Genomic DNA, 16274 nt, shown 5'->3' with positions numbered 1-16274 from the left:
GATATGTTAAGAGCTAAAATGACAGAAAGGCCTAATCTTGTTTCATCTCATTACCATGCACTTGTTCCCTTGAGAGACAAAAAGGCATAAATGACTGGAGAGAAAGAGAATAATGAAGGAAACAGTTTGGACGGCAATAGAGATGATTGACAACGATATTATGAGTGAGGACGAAAAGACCACGACGACGTTCAGAACGAGTGAGGTCAACAATGGAGAATTCCTCCAAACTCAAGAGAAAGAGAGAAAGAGAAAAGCCACGAGTGTCCCTCATTACTTCTACTCCTCCTCAGCTCCTTTGCCTGAGCAGAACCAAGGAGATAAGGGGAAGGAAAGGATGATCAATTATGAACTGTGAACTCTCCTTCAGCGGGGCTGTCTGACTGCTGGCTGTAGATAAAGCAGAGTCATGACAACCACACAGGACCCCCCCCTCATCCATAAAAAACCACAGGTACGGAGAGCACTTTTACACGTGCGATGGTTCATTCTCCAAAGAACATGTAATAAAGGACTTGAAGTAAAGCAAAATACGATCCATTTCAAACACCCTGATGCGGGACTTCACTGAGCCAGTTGTGTGAATTGCATTTCTACATTAGAACAGTCTGTGACTACATTTCAATCTTGATGAGGAAAAGCTATGGCATCGTGAAGGCAAAGGGAAAGACAGAGCCTGGCTATAGGTGGGATTCTTTGGTACATTCGGGAAGGAAGCTCCTCCATGGCCTGGAAACATCCTAAAGCTGCGACACTAAACTGTGTTCACTGTGCTGATGGAAACTGTGTTCTCTGTAATGACAATCCGTGCTGTGTCATAGACTGTGTCAATTGGCATCCACTTTTGCATATTCGGCTCCCAAATCTGCGGCGTACCAAGTCAAGCTCGCCCGATACTTTGGAATCTCCAAAGGAAGATTCTTTTTGAGAAGAGGATCGTATGAGCTCTGTTCCACCATCGCTTTCTTCTCCTTCCTTCACATCTGCACGTCTGTTTTGCCTCCATCTTCCTTTTCATTTTCCACAGAAATTAATTATTTACCTCCATTTGTCAATTTTCTTCAAACTATTTTTGGTAATAAAAATCAACAAAATAATTGATTTGTATGTTTTCATAAATAGCTCAACCAGCTAACACAAAGATTGCTAAGACTTCTACTTGGATAGCATTTGATGCACTGTCTACGTTTTTAGAAACTGCCATCGCGTGTTTGCAGGCAGCGTGAGTGGAGAGACGTAAGTCAAATTAGCCTTTTTTGTTCCACCTATGACCCAATCTGGTCTCCTTTCATTATATTCACTTTACTTACTGGTTCTTGCCGTATTTGAAATGACATCTTAAACTGTGGCGTGACATTTGGTTGAGAAGCAAGAGAGCGTGAGACAGAGTCTGACAGCAAAATGCCCAAAGCATGGGAACTCACACCCATGTTTCTTGTTCTTTTGAGTTTGTATCCTTATGGTTGAAATGCACTCATTGTAAGTCACTTTGAATGAAAGCGTCCCGCTAAATGACATGTAATGTAATGTAACATGTGTGTCTAGGGGCTGAGGTACTGCATAAGGTGAGACATTTTTGACTGTGAGAGTTTTACACTCATTTATTTCACACAATAACATTTACACTATCAGCTTCTTCTGTTACCACAGATATATTACTTCCCCAATTAGGAGTAGTGAATGATGATTAGTCCATTAAAAACAACATCCATTAATCGCCATTAATCAAGATTAATACATTTCAAAATGTGCGATTAATTAGCCAATTCATTTTAATCTATTGACAGCCCAAAATGATTGTTTCCATTTGTGTATTATCAGCTGCAACCAAGAGTTGCCGTGTTTTTGCCAGCTTACATCATAGGAGCGGGTCCCCTTCCTCTATCTGAGCCGAGAGCAGACCAACCAAACCCCGGCTCTACTGAGGGTCTTTGACATTTTTACCATTTTTACCTTTACTTCTGTAACCAACTTGGGAAGGGAGGGAGCAAAGCGATATTCGACTGGATGCAATTTGCAGCCTGACGACATGATGCCACTAAATCACACCGCGCTTCTGCTTTAAGACATGTGGCTCATCTGGGAATGCGTGAGGTCAGAACCTTTTATTTGACAGAGAGAGACGCCGACTCAGTCAATCACAACTGCTGGCATTTTATTAAAACCTGCAATAATGGGCTGCCATTGCTTTAACATACAAGCTGAGGGAGCGCTGGACCTGCCAGACATCATTTGACCATTGAGTTCTCAAAGGCAGCAGGTGGAAAGTATTACAGGCGGCCTGCTGTCAGACACACACACCGGGGCTGCAGGATGACATGTTAGGCCTCCAAAACAGATAAGCAGAGAGCTGCTTGCTGCCAGGACGCCTGACGAGTGTTAGACAACAGCTGATGCCTGACAGGATGAGAGAGCAGTCTATTGGACCGTTCAGTCCGAATTCACCCCACCAGCGCCACGGCGTTGAGTAACGATAGACAACTCTGCCATGAAAGTGTAAGACCACATTTCTTAAGTGAATGGAAAATTCCTGCATATTAAAGCATGGCATTTATTTCAATTAGCAGAGGAGACACATTTAAACGGCATAACAGGCCTTCTGTGAAGCAGAGTAACTAATACAGAGTGGTTGTTGTGAAGCGATTTTACCACCATCTACGTTAAAGTGCGGAGGCTGGTCCCATTCTTTGCCTTCACTCTCCGAATGTAAAAATATTACCACAGGGTTTTCTGAGGTACTTGCGGGGATTGTGACAATGTTGCTGCAGCCTCTCATCCAAATCAAAGAGCAAAAATAAAAACCTTCATGACATTTTGAAAGCAAACATCGGGAAATAATGATTGGCTCTCCCTGCAGCTTTAATGCATGTCAAGCATGGTAACATTGGTTTCAAACAGAAATCATTTCTTTGCATATCTGAGTTAGTAATAGGAAAGTGGATCCTTGCAGCATGTGGCAGCGTTACAGGGGACGACTTGAAAATGGAACAGGGAGCGAGAAAGTACGTTTTGCCGTTCCAACTGGCGCTGCTCTTTGGGTTTGTGCATGGATGTGTTTGCACACTCGCTCCTGGGTTTGTCTGAATCTCAGTTTACATTTTTTTTCTACTGAGGAGTATTGTCACTATGATTGAGAACATGAGCTACAGGAAATGATCCATCTTCAATCACTTTGTGGAGTCTCAGTTCTCTTTCAGCTCTAAAAAATCCAGAAAGACCTTAATTGAATTTGAATTGACCTTGATTTTGAATGGGAATATATGCTTATCCAACACAGATCTTTACAGGTCCCTTTGTCATCTGTGACTGTTTACCGTGGCTTTTTCTTTGAAGAGTGATGAACATTATTCCAGCGGATACAGCAGCTGAAGTTCACCATGATAAACTAAAAATAATAATAATTATTGGACCAAAGTTTATGATCTATACTCTATCCTTTAAATAGCTAACTGATCGAAGAGATTACAGTGGTTCTGGAATAAAAAACTATAAATACCCCTGATGTAATTGAACCAATAAAGTGAATTAAAGGCACGCCCGGGTAGAGGATCCATAAATCTTTGCCTCTGCACTCACCTCATTAATCAGGATCCAGTGACAATCGAAGGCCACCAGGTTGGTCTCCACCACCTGCAACGCAGAAGAAAAAAAAAACACGTCACATCTACAATTCTGCATCTTCTGTTTTCATCACACATGATCCACTTTCACGTGTATTGGTGTATCACTCAGTTCCCTTCTGAACACGATGGTTCAACCGTGCTTGAACACATGTCTCAATCCCACCCAACCCTTTAATTGTGTCTCCTCACTCCTTTAATTGCTCATTTCTCTCTCTGACTGAAACCCCCCCCACCCCCCCCCCCTCTCCCCTCTCCCTCAGCGGTAAAAAAAATACAGAGCCACTCGTACATCATTTGGTGTAATTGTTTAGGTGGCTACTGCGCTGTGTGTCATAAAACACTTTTTAGCCATAAACAAATGGCAACAGCTGGAGCGAGCTGCCAGAGCGTGGCTAATAGTGGTTTAATCTCCCACCGTGTTCATAAAGCTTCATCATTGGAACCTCAGCGGCCCCCGTCAAACACTTTGTCCACAGGAAACATGGCCACGACACAGAAAAGCGGTAACAACGGGAGAGGAGGGAAGGATTGCCGTACAACACTAGATTTATGCCTAGAATATCATCTTTGTCTCCACTCTTACCTGTGACTTTACTGTGGGAACACAGCAGCGAATGGGCGAGATAGACAAAGAGAAGCCGGAGGTCTGGCCGGCTGTTTTGTTCACATCCCTTGGTGCTCATTAAGGTTATGATGAAAAGTAACTTCTAAAATGTGTGCATTTAACTTAATTTGTGAAAGCCGTTGTCCATGTAAAATAATGTAAATGTGTGTTCTAAGGTGTTTCGCATGGATGAAAGTGTCGGGGAGTGTTTCCACTTCTCCCGCTTGTAGCCTCCCTCTGGCAGCCGTCTGGGCAGATGTTCCGAGCTAATTAGCGAAAGGGCAGAGTCCTAACACTAGACGTGACTCCTCAGGGGCTGCAACCGTTCAATACACTCACTCAATCTGTATTTCTCTCTCTCTCTCGAGCACACAAGCACAACTCTAACATGGTAAACTGCCTTGTTTGTGTGCGAGTGCATGCGTAATCGCCCACACACAAGCTACAACAGACTACAGCAGTCTCTTTAGAAACTCGACGGCATCCCGGCAGGTGGCAGTCACTCACTCAGTGCTTCCTCCTCCACCTCCAGGACGAGCATGACAGAGGCATATAGCTTCAGCTGCGTCCTCACTTTCTGCAGTCAGGAGATCAAACTGACCCCCTTTCTGCAGTCAGGGACCAATCAAATTACTCGGGCCGATCTGCAACATGGTCTCGCCGTGCACCCCCCCCCGAAAAAAATCACGTATGGGTTTCCTTGAGTGGAAGCCGCACTGCCAAACACCATTTTGTTCTTGTACTGACCTCTGTCCAAATGTCACTCATGAAAGAGTCCAACAAAAGAGAAAATCATTGATTCTGGCACACGCCTGCTGTTGGCTGACATTCAGGGTCAAGGTTTGCTACTCAAACTGAGGCATGACTTGACAAGACACGGGTCGATTCCACGATATCGTGCACACACATTTCATTCTGAGACACACACATAGGTATGCAAGCCACATCACTCTTTAGACAATCACATGCATAGGGGCTGTTATCTACCAGATAGTAGACAGTGTGCCCATGAATATTATCGTCTGTTTTTCCGTGTGTGAAAGTGCAAGAAATATGAATGTAAAGGCATTTTATTATACTATTGTTATTATTTACAGCTGGAAGGGGGGAGAATGGGCGTTGCTATTGAGTCGATGGCTGTAAATTGAAAATTAGCGGTGTAATTCAATTTCATGCACTATTTGTGATCGAATCAAGCAAACAGCCTACAGCCCGGCCTCCGGACGAGGAATATCAAAGCGTCACACTTAGACATGCGAGCCCAAGATGTGAAGCCTCATTCGGACAGATGCAATTCTACCAGTTGTGTCTCCATACGTGCGTGGGAAGTTGAGGTTAAAAATAATAATCTCAAAACAATCTATGTCATGAAACGCTGTCGGACAAGAGAAATATATCGAGGACCTTAAACTTCCTTTCGGTGAGGCGCTGTAGGTCGATGAACTGTCAGGCTGTGGCAGAACCACTTCTCGCTTTTTAAAGGCTATATTCAACTTCATTAAAATCAGTTTTCTAACCCCAGTTTAACGGCCCCATCTATCAATCAATGAGCTATGAATCTTCATTGCGCCTTCCTCTTCCATTACAGTCTCTCCTACCTAATGACAGACTCCTTCCCCTTGGATGTCACAGAACACATTAAAACCTTCCCACCACCACGCAAAACAAAGAACAGACCTTTTTGCTGTAAGTGCACGCCAACTGATCATCTTTTCTCCCGCGAACGACAAAAAAATGCCGCATTCCCCCCTTTCGCTGCTACTCCTCCAGCGCGCCTCACACACGCGTGTGAATGCGGGCCTTAATGTCAAGAGCGTGTGAGCAGAGAGAAATGATGTCAAGCAGAGTGCGGCGCATCACGACGCCGTTTCGCCCCGAGGATTCCCAGACTTTGCAGAGCAGCACTGAGCACTGATTGATGGCTTGCAAACAGGCAAACACCCGCACGCACACAAAAAGCACTCCGCTTGCATTCATTCTGTTGGCACATTAGATGCTAAACTGCTAAACTAAAGCTTTTTGTTTGTTCTTCAACCGCCACGCGGCAAGGATAACCAAACACACCCTGCACCGAACACACTTGATGAATAATCATGAACTAAAGACGAGAGCTGCATAGAGACATTAACGCACCCAACATGCCGTTAGATGCATGCTGGACACTGTACAGTACGTTGTGCAGCAGGACATGTTGCTGCTGGACAGGTGCAGCAGCGGACTAATGCAGAACCAACATGCACAGCCAATCATTTTGTTTCACTTCCAAGACGTCAATGGTTTGTGTTCATAATAACATTTTGGGTTGTGAAAACCAGTGTAATAATTAGGTTTTTTTCAAAAACACATAAATGGAGTAGCGATGGAGTCATGGTAGAATAACATTAAATGACAACTGAGGTGGATGAATGGAAAATGACTGATAAAACCATTAAAGAGTTACAAAATGTGCAGACAAATGTTTGTGCAAAACATCAATCATAGTTTTATCCTTTTTAGTTATTAAGTTGTCATAATCAATAAATGGATTCTTGAATTATGGCAAAAACATGATTCCAAGGGTCACAGTAACCCGCTCGTCCTTGAATAGAAATGCACTTTTTGTACACATATTATATTCCATGTTCTAGTATGTGACATTAATTTAATGTCCCCAGAATTTTCCCAGAAAATCTTTTAGATAATGTAGTCTATGCAGACAGATCTGTCTTAGTTATGGAGAATCACTGTGCAAAAAGAGATATTTGTTAAAGAAGACTGGCCTCGGATGCACTGGACCATGACATGAGTCAGAGGGGTGTCAAAGGCCTGTGTGATTCTTCCCAAAAACTAATGACTCTAAATCGCCACAATCACGGTCTGTTTAATTAGTCGGATTCCGCCGTGGTCACACGCCAACGATCCACGGCCTTTAAACTTTGTGCTTACATGCTGATGAGAAAAGCCGGGTCGAGAGAGGGAGAGTAAGAAAGTGGAATAAACCACACAGTGTGCACGTGTGCTGAAGTGTGTTTTATGTGTGTGTGTGTGCGCTCTTTTTTGTGATGGGTAAAGAGCCTCTTTGCAAACACCCTCTGAAAAAAAGTCTCGATCCACACGAGCAAACGACAGATCACACTCAACAACTCAAGGCCTCACACCAAGAGCATTATTGATCAATCATAGACTTTCGGATAAAAAACTGTTTCCACTGTATCTCTGTGTCTGTGGATGGAGTGCTCAGTGAAAGGAGTGAGTGTGTGAATTGTTTGATGGCGTTTTCTCTGTTTAGTTTAGTTTTAGTTTCTTCATAGTGTGTGTGTTGTAGTGCAAATGTGATGTTTTTCTCTGACTTTTAGTGCATTTTTGGGGTTATTTTGTGAGAGTATCAGGTGAACACAAGGCCTGGCCGGCTGACGCAGAAGGAGATGCTGGAGGACTACGGCTGAGGGGAAGCCGTGTGCTGATTGGCTGGAGGGAGATCATGTTTCTGCTCCTGTTGAGATTATCTGTGTGTTGATCGAAGCAAAGTGCTGTTATGTATGAATCATGTTTTTTTTTTTTTTTTTATCACAAAAGAAATCTCTCCCCCTCTTTGCTCTCTCGCCATTGCTGTCTCCAATTTTTCTGGATGACATATAATAAAATGCTATGACAACAAAAAGCTTAGATACTATGTGTTGTGATGGCAAAGGGCAACGGGGCCAACATGCGAGACATCCATCATCCCTGAACTCTGTTTGGGTGTGTTTCTTTTTGTGTTTGCTCTGTGTGTGTGTGTGTGTACACAGAAGCACACAATACTTGCGTGTGTGCGTGAATGTCGGCCTTTCAGTTTATTGATCAGATCACAAATCCACAGGGGCAAACACAAGAATGGACTTACAATTGCACATCTGCACCACAAGCAGCCCCAGCAAATATGATGATATTCAGCCTGACATTTAAATATAAACTGATCAATGGCTGGAACAAATAAAATAAGCTGTCTTTACAATTTGTGTGTGTGTGTGTGTGTGTGTGTGTGTTGGTGTGTTGTTTATTTGCGTTTGCATGTTGATGAACCATATATATATATATATATATATTGATTAAGTTCACAAACTGGCATTGGTTTAAATTGGTGTTTGACTGAATATTAAATTAAGTCACACTACATTGCCAAGACAAAATAAAATTGTTTAATTGTCTGTTTTTTTTTCCTCGCGAAATATCCTTGCTGTAAACGGCTGAATAAATATTGAATTGTGAATTAATTTTGAACGCTAGCTGGCGGAGAAACGTTCAATTTGAAAATAATAATATAATAATAATAATAATTTGTGTTGGAAGGCCTCTAATGATTTAATTTAACCAAAACAAATCCTTTAGTTGAAGAATGCGATGCAACTAATTCATCCGCCACAATCCTCAACTATGTATGACTCTTCCATTCGATGGATAACCTGCTCTACTTCTACACAAAGGGCCACTGAGACTAATATTAAATGTACAATAATGAGCAAGAATATTCGACATACAAACAGAAAAATGTTTACATTACATACTTAAATTGGCCTTTGTAAAAAATGTTTGGAAAATAAAAGCGGCAAGAACGAGACAAACAGCCAGCGTCGGCTCAGTGACCCACTGGATGAAAGTCATGTCAGTTCTGAGAAAAACAGGGAAGAACAGAGCAGAACAACAAAGGTAAATTAAAAGACTGACCCGTGACCTACGATGTCAAAAACCATACCAACTAAAATTGCCCGAGGTGAGGTCAGATGAAAACTGAAAGGTTGCGCGTGTACGTGTGTGTGTGTGTGTGTGAGACTATGAAAGCTAGACAGATGGAGATGGATGGATCAGCTCGTGGAGAGAAGGAAGGCATTGATACCTTTATATGGGCATACTTGTGTGTCATTAAAAGAAATTCTGAGTGTGTGTGTGTGTGTGTGCGCTTCTACAGGTTAATTAATCTTTGACCCAATATACTGTCCGTCTTTTCCCCTGTCTGCAGCCAGTCCAACTGTCCATCCATCACTCCTTATCCCTGACTGCACGGCGTGGAGAGTACAGCGCGTGGTCATCTGCTCCACACCAGATATGGGTGAAATCCCCAAACACAAACACGCATATATGACATTGCGATGTCCGGAGACGTGTGCGCAGAGCATCACAGTTTAAAGTTTCGGGCCACTGACCAAAGGACCGAGCTGTCGTACATGGCGCGTTGAGGCGGAGTGTGCTTCAGCTACACAAACGCACAAACGATGTCTCGCGAGTGCATCCGCGAGGCTGTGATTTCTGCTCAATTACTCGTCAATGCTTAAAAAAAACAAGCAAAGCACATCACAATCGAAAAATCCCGCTGTTGCTTGCAAGGTCACCATGAGTCACAGCGTAATAACCTTTCAACGTGAGCATTGAGCAGTTACCACCGGGGGGGGGGGGGGGGGGGGACAGGTCGTACTAGTGTCACAGGATGGATGGTTTGAGTAGGTGAGCAATGAAGGGAATGATCAGCTGGATGTGGTGGTGAGCCGCAGCTGTTATGGCCTTCAATTACACATCTGATCAGGCCTCCAGGGGTCGAGGCATATGCTAAAGTGGGCAGCCAGAGGAGCTGACCCCTCTGTGCACCCATGTTTTACAGGTAACTCTGGGGGCTGATGGTGGCTCCACATAATTAAGGTCGTTTAAAATCATTTGAATCCAGTTTTTTTTTTTTCTTGGCTTCAAACGATGAAAAGACTTAACATTATTAGACCATTTCAAATGGCATTCAACACTGTAAAGGAATTATTTCAGCTGTAAAATTGAGCTTCTAATTGCATATTTAATTAATTTAGCTGAAATGAATCACAAATTAACACTTCTGAGATAAAAGTGACTTTGATCAGTTAATAGTCTCTACAACATCGCTAATGGTTTAATAGTTTAAAGCTTAATAGTGCAAATTAAACTTTTTAGAAGCAAAAAAAAACTCAACCACATGCACATTATTGTCTTAAGCTCCCTTTGAAGGTGGCAAACCCTGTTGAACCTCGATAACTCTGCCACACACCGTCTCATAAGAGATACTCATATAACAATGCCAACGAAAACAGGAGTCCGGTCTACAACAGGAACATTTTCGTTCAAATATGCTCCAAACCCAATTCAAAAAAGCCCTAAAAGTCAAGTTGACCTGAATCTTATCAATCTTAAATACTTCTGGCCTGTGCTGTTTTCAACAACGGTCCACACACACACACACACACACACACTGTTTCTTAAGGAGAGAGACCTTTGATTGATTATCTTTTGCAAAATAACTGATACACAAAACAGACAACCTTCCCTTATCTCGCTTACTGTGCTTGTCGAGCATCTTAATGAAAACTCCCAATCCTTAGTGGACCAAAATTCTCAATAGAAACAAAAGCTTTAAATAGCTTTCATTAACAGGACAATTACTCTTTGCTAAGAATGAATATGTTATTGAACCCAACTCTGATGCAACATGAAGTCTGCAGTGCCCTAAAACCAAAGCTGAAATGTTCAAGTGACCCAAAAGAGAAATTTCACCTTCTGCCAAAAAATGATCAAAAGGTTTTATTCTTGCATTTCCTGCTGGGCTCAATGTGAAGGGGGCGGTTCGAACCTCGAGTCTAACCCCATTAAACACTCCAGAGAGGAGATGACACGGCGGTCTGCATGTGGGCAAAGCTGTTCTCAATCATCATCATTTACTTTATGTCCTGATGTCTGGCAGAGAAAGAGAGACAGCTACATCCTCCAAGTACACACTGAAAAGAGAAATCGTACCAACGCCGTCTGAATAGTGGAGCCTGACCGCCCTGCTCGTTCTTCTGGCTCGCTGCGTACCTTCTTAAAATGCTGTCCGAAATGGAAGTTACAAGTTAGAGGGAAATGTCGTCCAGTCTTTCCCAGATATCACTCATGACGAAACAGACTAATCAATAAAGAACAAAATACTAAAATAACAATCCAGATGAACAGCCGTTAAACCACTTCTCATCTTGGAGAACCTTTCCACACGCAGCAGACGGTCGCCACGGATCGCAGCCTTTGCAAACGGGACGGTGTGTGTGTGTGTGTGTGTGTGTGTGTGCGGTAACAGAGTTGTCGATTTTTCCTTTCGATGCGGTCTTCAGTTCCAGCTGCAGTCTTAAAGGGATCATCCGGTGTGATATTGAAAAGGACCATGAAAAATACCAAAACGCGAGCAGTGCCGGAAAGAACATGTTCGAAGAAATCAAGATTGACTGGTATAAAAATACCAAGTATCTCGTCTGACCTCCTCCCAGCCAAGGTTTTGGTGAAGAGACTGCTTTTCACTTCCTAGGTAAGCTGCAGTGGTGACAGACACATTTCCATCAAGGATCCATGGAGGTCTGACTCATGTCCAAATATTACAGCTAAAATATTAGAAATGATCAAAAACACGATATATTAAGACAACTCTAAATTAGACATGTGGCATCCTTAACTGTATTCATTACTTTTCCGAAAACTGTACTTTTTTTTTTGTAAGGAGAATATTTGTGCTGTCTGCAGGAAGAAAAACAAACCGATGCAGAGTGCATTTCACCACTCTCTACCTAAAAGCTACCATGTTGTTAGTCAGCCACACACAGAAGGAAGCTTTGGAAAAAGGAAGCCTTCTTTGTTTCTGGCTGTACAGCAACTCGGTGTCTTCTATTGAAACATGCCATGCTCTCGTCGCTTTATTTGCTTCTTATTAGCATTTCCCATCCATGTCATCTCCTAATTTGTCCTTCGTTGGTGCACATGTTCTCCCTTTGCCTGTATTTTCCTTAAACGTACGTAAACCCCTTTTCATTTCTCATTGTCTCTCCTCAATTGAGGCCCGAGTCCCAATAGGATGTGAGCACATAAATAATACCAGAGGATGCTGCGGCCATGAGCTAATGTTCCACAAGACAAAGCAGTGGAATAGCGGGGAGATACAGAGGGACAGCCGGTAAAGTTGTTGTCTGTCACTAAACACCTCTAAAAACTTACCATTTATTTTTAGCCATTATTTGACATAATTCCCTACATAGTACATGAAATAAACAAAACGTGGACGGATTGAAACATGGCTGTGGCTGTATGTGAGGGTTTGAGAACCTACCAGGTAGAATAGAGGAATTCAGGGAGAGGAAGAGACAACAGATGAGAGCACACACACACACACACACACACACACAATCTGTATCATCTCTAAAGTACTTACTGGCATCCCTATTAGTGGCTGTACTAGCGGCAGTCAATAGTGTTCACTTTGCTGCTCCTTACACACACACACACACACACACACACACACACACACACACACACACACACACACACACACACACACACACACACACACACACACACACACACACACACACACACACACACACACACACACACACACACACACACACACACACACACACACGTGCGCGCACACACTTGAACAAAAACAGCCGACCTTTCAGTCCTTTAGCAGTAATGCTCTATAATCATTGTGCTTCCAGCTCCATGTGCACAGATAAAACCGTAATGTCAACGCACATCTTGCCCACACACTGTTTGTTGAGATAAGAACATAATGCCATCTCTGTCTGGTGATAAAGTTCAAGGAGAGGGCCATATCCAAGCCCTTGAAGTGCCCCTTTCAACTACTACTGGAAAGTGGAGGGCAGATGATGCTATCTTCATCCCTCCGTCTCACTCTAGGTGTGTGTGAATGCGTGTTGTCATAGACTTTTTTGTTTAGTCACAATCAGGTTACGGTGAGATCAAAATAAACGGTTTAAGCCAAAGACAGTGGCCAAGCCAAAGAGATTTGTGGCTGAAATAACCACTTGATGAAGAATTAGCAGTTAGAGCTCCTTAAATGAAACCGGTCAAGGTGTCCTTAAGCGAGACTCTGAACACAGCTGCTGCAGATAGTTGGGACTGTGCCTCACGTGGAAGCCTGCTGATTAAGGGGAACAAGAGGCAAGAGGAAGGAGCAGCTGGGATGTCCCGCCATGTCTCAATAGAAAAACTAGTGAAACAGAAAAGAAAACAAATAATTGGCAGTCAAACTGATAAGGGGCATTGTACCAAATGAATTGCCCATTGGGCCATGGGTATGTGCTGGTATGCTGCAGACAAACACACTTTATACTGACTCTGAAGAAACAAGACAAAACACACTCGTATACTTGCAGACTAACAGGTGGCGAAGCCATTTTCCATCCAAATCACCTCCTGTAAGTGTATCACGGAAGTCAAAAAAACAACTAGCTACACGTGGTAGTGCTAAGATGACAATTAGATTAGAAGTCCTAATATCGCTCGCTAAAAGTAAATATCAAAGTTGATGGGTCTTTGGTTGCCTAATGTGAATACTGGCATCTCAAAAGAGACAAATATAACGTAGACTGGTCACATTGACCACATTATTTTTCTAGTTTTCTTTTTGATTGAAATGTGTGCGCGAGAAGCCGACATTTATAAATAATTTATATCAAAATTATATATAACTATTTGTGGCAATGAGAGTTTAGAAATAGCTACTTTCTGTAAATGTTAAAGTGTGCTTAAAGGTAAAAATAATTTCATTATTTATGAATTGGATTAGTTAACCAGGGAGTATAAAAGTATGTTTAGTAACACAATCCAAATGTCACTTTTTACTAAACTTTTTACTTTTATATAAACATGCAGCACATTACTCTTTTTATTGATTCTTCTTTCTTCTCAACAAAAGAGTCTCCATCCTCTTTGTTTCCATCAACATCCCTCTAAACCGTTTCTATTCATTTGCCCTTCACGCCACATCATCCATTTAGCTGTCCTTATCTCTCCCTTAATTCCGCCTTGCCCTTCAAAATCACTTTTCCAAAGACCTCTATCAAGTAAGAAGTTCACATTTCAAAGCCATAAAGGCCCGGGTCATGTACGTGAGTATTAATTGGAGATTAACTTGAAAAAAATGCTGAGTATATTGTATTTTAGGGGATGCAAAGTCCATTCTTTTTTGAAGTTTTTGTAAAATAAGTAGCCCATTAATAAATGGAGTTCAAGGCCCTTAATCTTTGTTAATCCCTATCGCACCTCAGCCTGTTATTTCACCTGCCCCCGATGATCCGTCCACTTATTTCTCCCTCTACTTACTTTCCTGCATCAACCCGTCCGTCTATAGCCTGCTGTCCACATTATTGTGTCCAGCATTCCATCCTTTACCCCCTCTCCTACATGTCCTATTACCTCCTCATGCTCTATTACCACAGAAAGATGAAGAATAATAATGAAAATCTGAGAGAGTGACGACCTTTATGTGTCAGTGAGCAGGATGAGAACATTTAGAAGGCACCACTGAATAAATGGGTTTGGCACATTTTTCTTGTCTTTAAGAATGTCTTTCAATTGAAATGTCTGAAGATACACTATTTGTTTAGTAAGCAAGAGTACGGAGCAAATTCAGCACTTATTAATTAGCCAGATTATAAATCTACCTGTTATCAGAGTAATTAAATCAAACAGAATTACAGAAGGCTATAAGCAATGCAAATATATGGAAAAAAGTCAAGAGAAGCACATGGACACAACGTTTGATTAATTCGCCTTTAAATATACATAATATAATATTCATCCTGCAGAAAACTTAATCCCTCTTTTACTGTAATTGACAGCCCGCATTGTCTCTCACCAGCATGTATTTCATGGCCCTTGGGGCCCAAATGAATCAGAGACAATTCATTAGAAATTCTGGAAGATTCACGCAGAGGGTGATGAAAGAAATCCATATTCATCAATGGCAGTGGAGCAAAGCAGGATCACATTTGATTAAAGGCTCCATTAGAGTAGCAGCCTGCTAATTCCGACTCCTCAGGAATGATTGAGAGTGGATTTTAAATGTTGTTTTTTTTAGAGGTGATCAGATCGGATCAGTTCAAAAATGAGCCATTACAAAGAAAATCCCTCTCCACAAAAAACATGTCACACATTAGAGAGCATATTTTCAGCTGGTGCTTCTTTATAATACCTTTGGGAGGAGATGCAACTTTAAATTGAATATTTGCAAAAGCTTAGCAAAGACAGTGTTCATAATTTATTCTATTGTTGGTAACATTCCCGAGAAGACACAAGACTGAGCCCACTTTTTGTATTGTTTTGACACGTATTGTATGGTGGTGATAATTTAAACTGTCCACTCCTTTGTTTCTTTCATCAACACCAAAATAAATGAAAATGCAGTCAAGTGTATTTTTGTCAATGCAGAAATCATCAGAATTGAAAATATTCAACGTAATTACAAGCATGATAATGTTTTGCCACATTTTAAATGTGTGATAATGAGAGACTCCATTGTGGCTGGTGGCCACCGCCTCTCTGTTTGCACCAAGGATTTGTATTTTGTACAGAAACACTGTTCAGTGAAGATAAATACTAAATAGCGTTCTGTTCACATGTGCGAGAGGGGGGGAGGGGGGGGGGGCAGCAGTTATATCTTTCCTTGAGCACTGTGGGCTCTAAACTCACAATCACCCAAATCATTATCATAATAGACCACTAGCACTACTCTGCATTTAGCTGTAAAACACAGTTTTGTTTGTTGTTTTCCGTAAAAAAAACAACCAAATTCCACCCACCAAGTAAAACCAGTTGCATGTTTGTCGAATGCTTTTTCTTCAGGCTGTTCTTCAGGAAAAGAGCGTAGTTCACAGGACCTTAATATGCAATTTGTCTGAGTTTGGGGAGCAGTTGGCAAAAGAAAAATGAAAGAGACCCGATGATAAAGTCAAAAATACTTATTTAAAGGAGTAGAAAGCCGTGTCAGGTTGTAATTACCATTCATCAATCAAATGTGAACTGTACTGACTTGTACATTATGGTGTGGGTCAATAAACTAGTAAATAATGTTACACTATCTTCAATAATTTTAGGCAGGAAAGACACTGGACCATGAGAAGAACATATTTCACTCGAGCAAAAAACCTTCAAAGGATAAAAGCCATATTCAGTGAATGCATTATTCAAAATGTCTTATACTGAATATTTTCTTCATGTATCATTTGCAACATCCGTCATCTGTGGAATAA

The 16274-nt window shown here is 41.8% G+C and overlaps 1 protein-coding gene across 3 annotated transcripts in view; it reads right to left on the bottom strand.

Moving 5' to 3' along the window:
• The window catches only part of grid2 (glutamate receptor, ionotropic, delta 2), a 301762-nt gene that overhangs the window by 112257 nt on the left and 173231 nt on the right, over window positions 1-16274 (bottom strand). For all 3 annotated transcript variants that reach the window (XR_009956209.1, XM_037481965.2, XM_037481966.2), the window contains exon 5: window positions 3577-3630. Coding sequence is in view for 2 of the 3 variants with exons in the window: in XM_037481965.2 (XP_037337862.2) it covers window positions 3577-3630 (54 nt within the window). In the remaining variant the exon portion in view is untranslated. The remainder of the gene's footprint in view (window positions 1-3576; window positions 3631-16274) is intronic.

This window comes from Pungitius pungitius, chromosome 5 (assembly GCF_949316345.1).
Source record: "Pungitius pungitius chromosome 5, fPunPun2.1, whole genome shotgun sequence".
NCBI lineage: Eukaryota > Metazoa > Chordata > Actinopteri > Perciformes > Gasterosteidae > Pungitius > Pungitius pungitius.
Note: the sequence above shows the minus strand (reverse complement) of the source record. Positions and strands in the feature narration are given on the sequence as shown.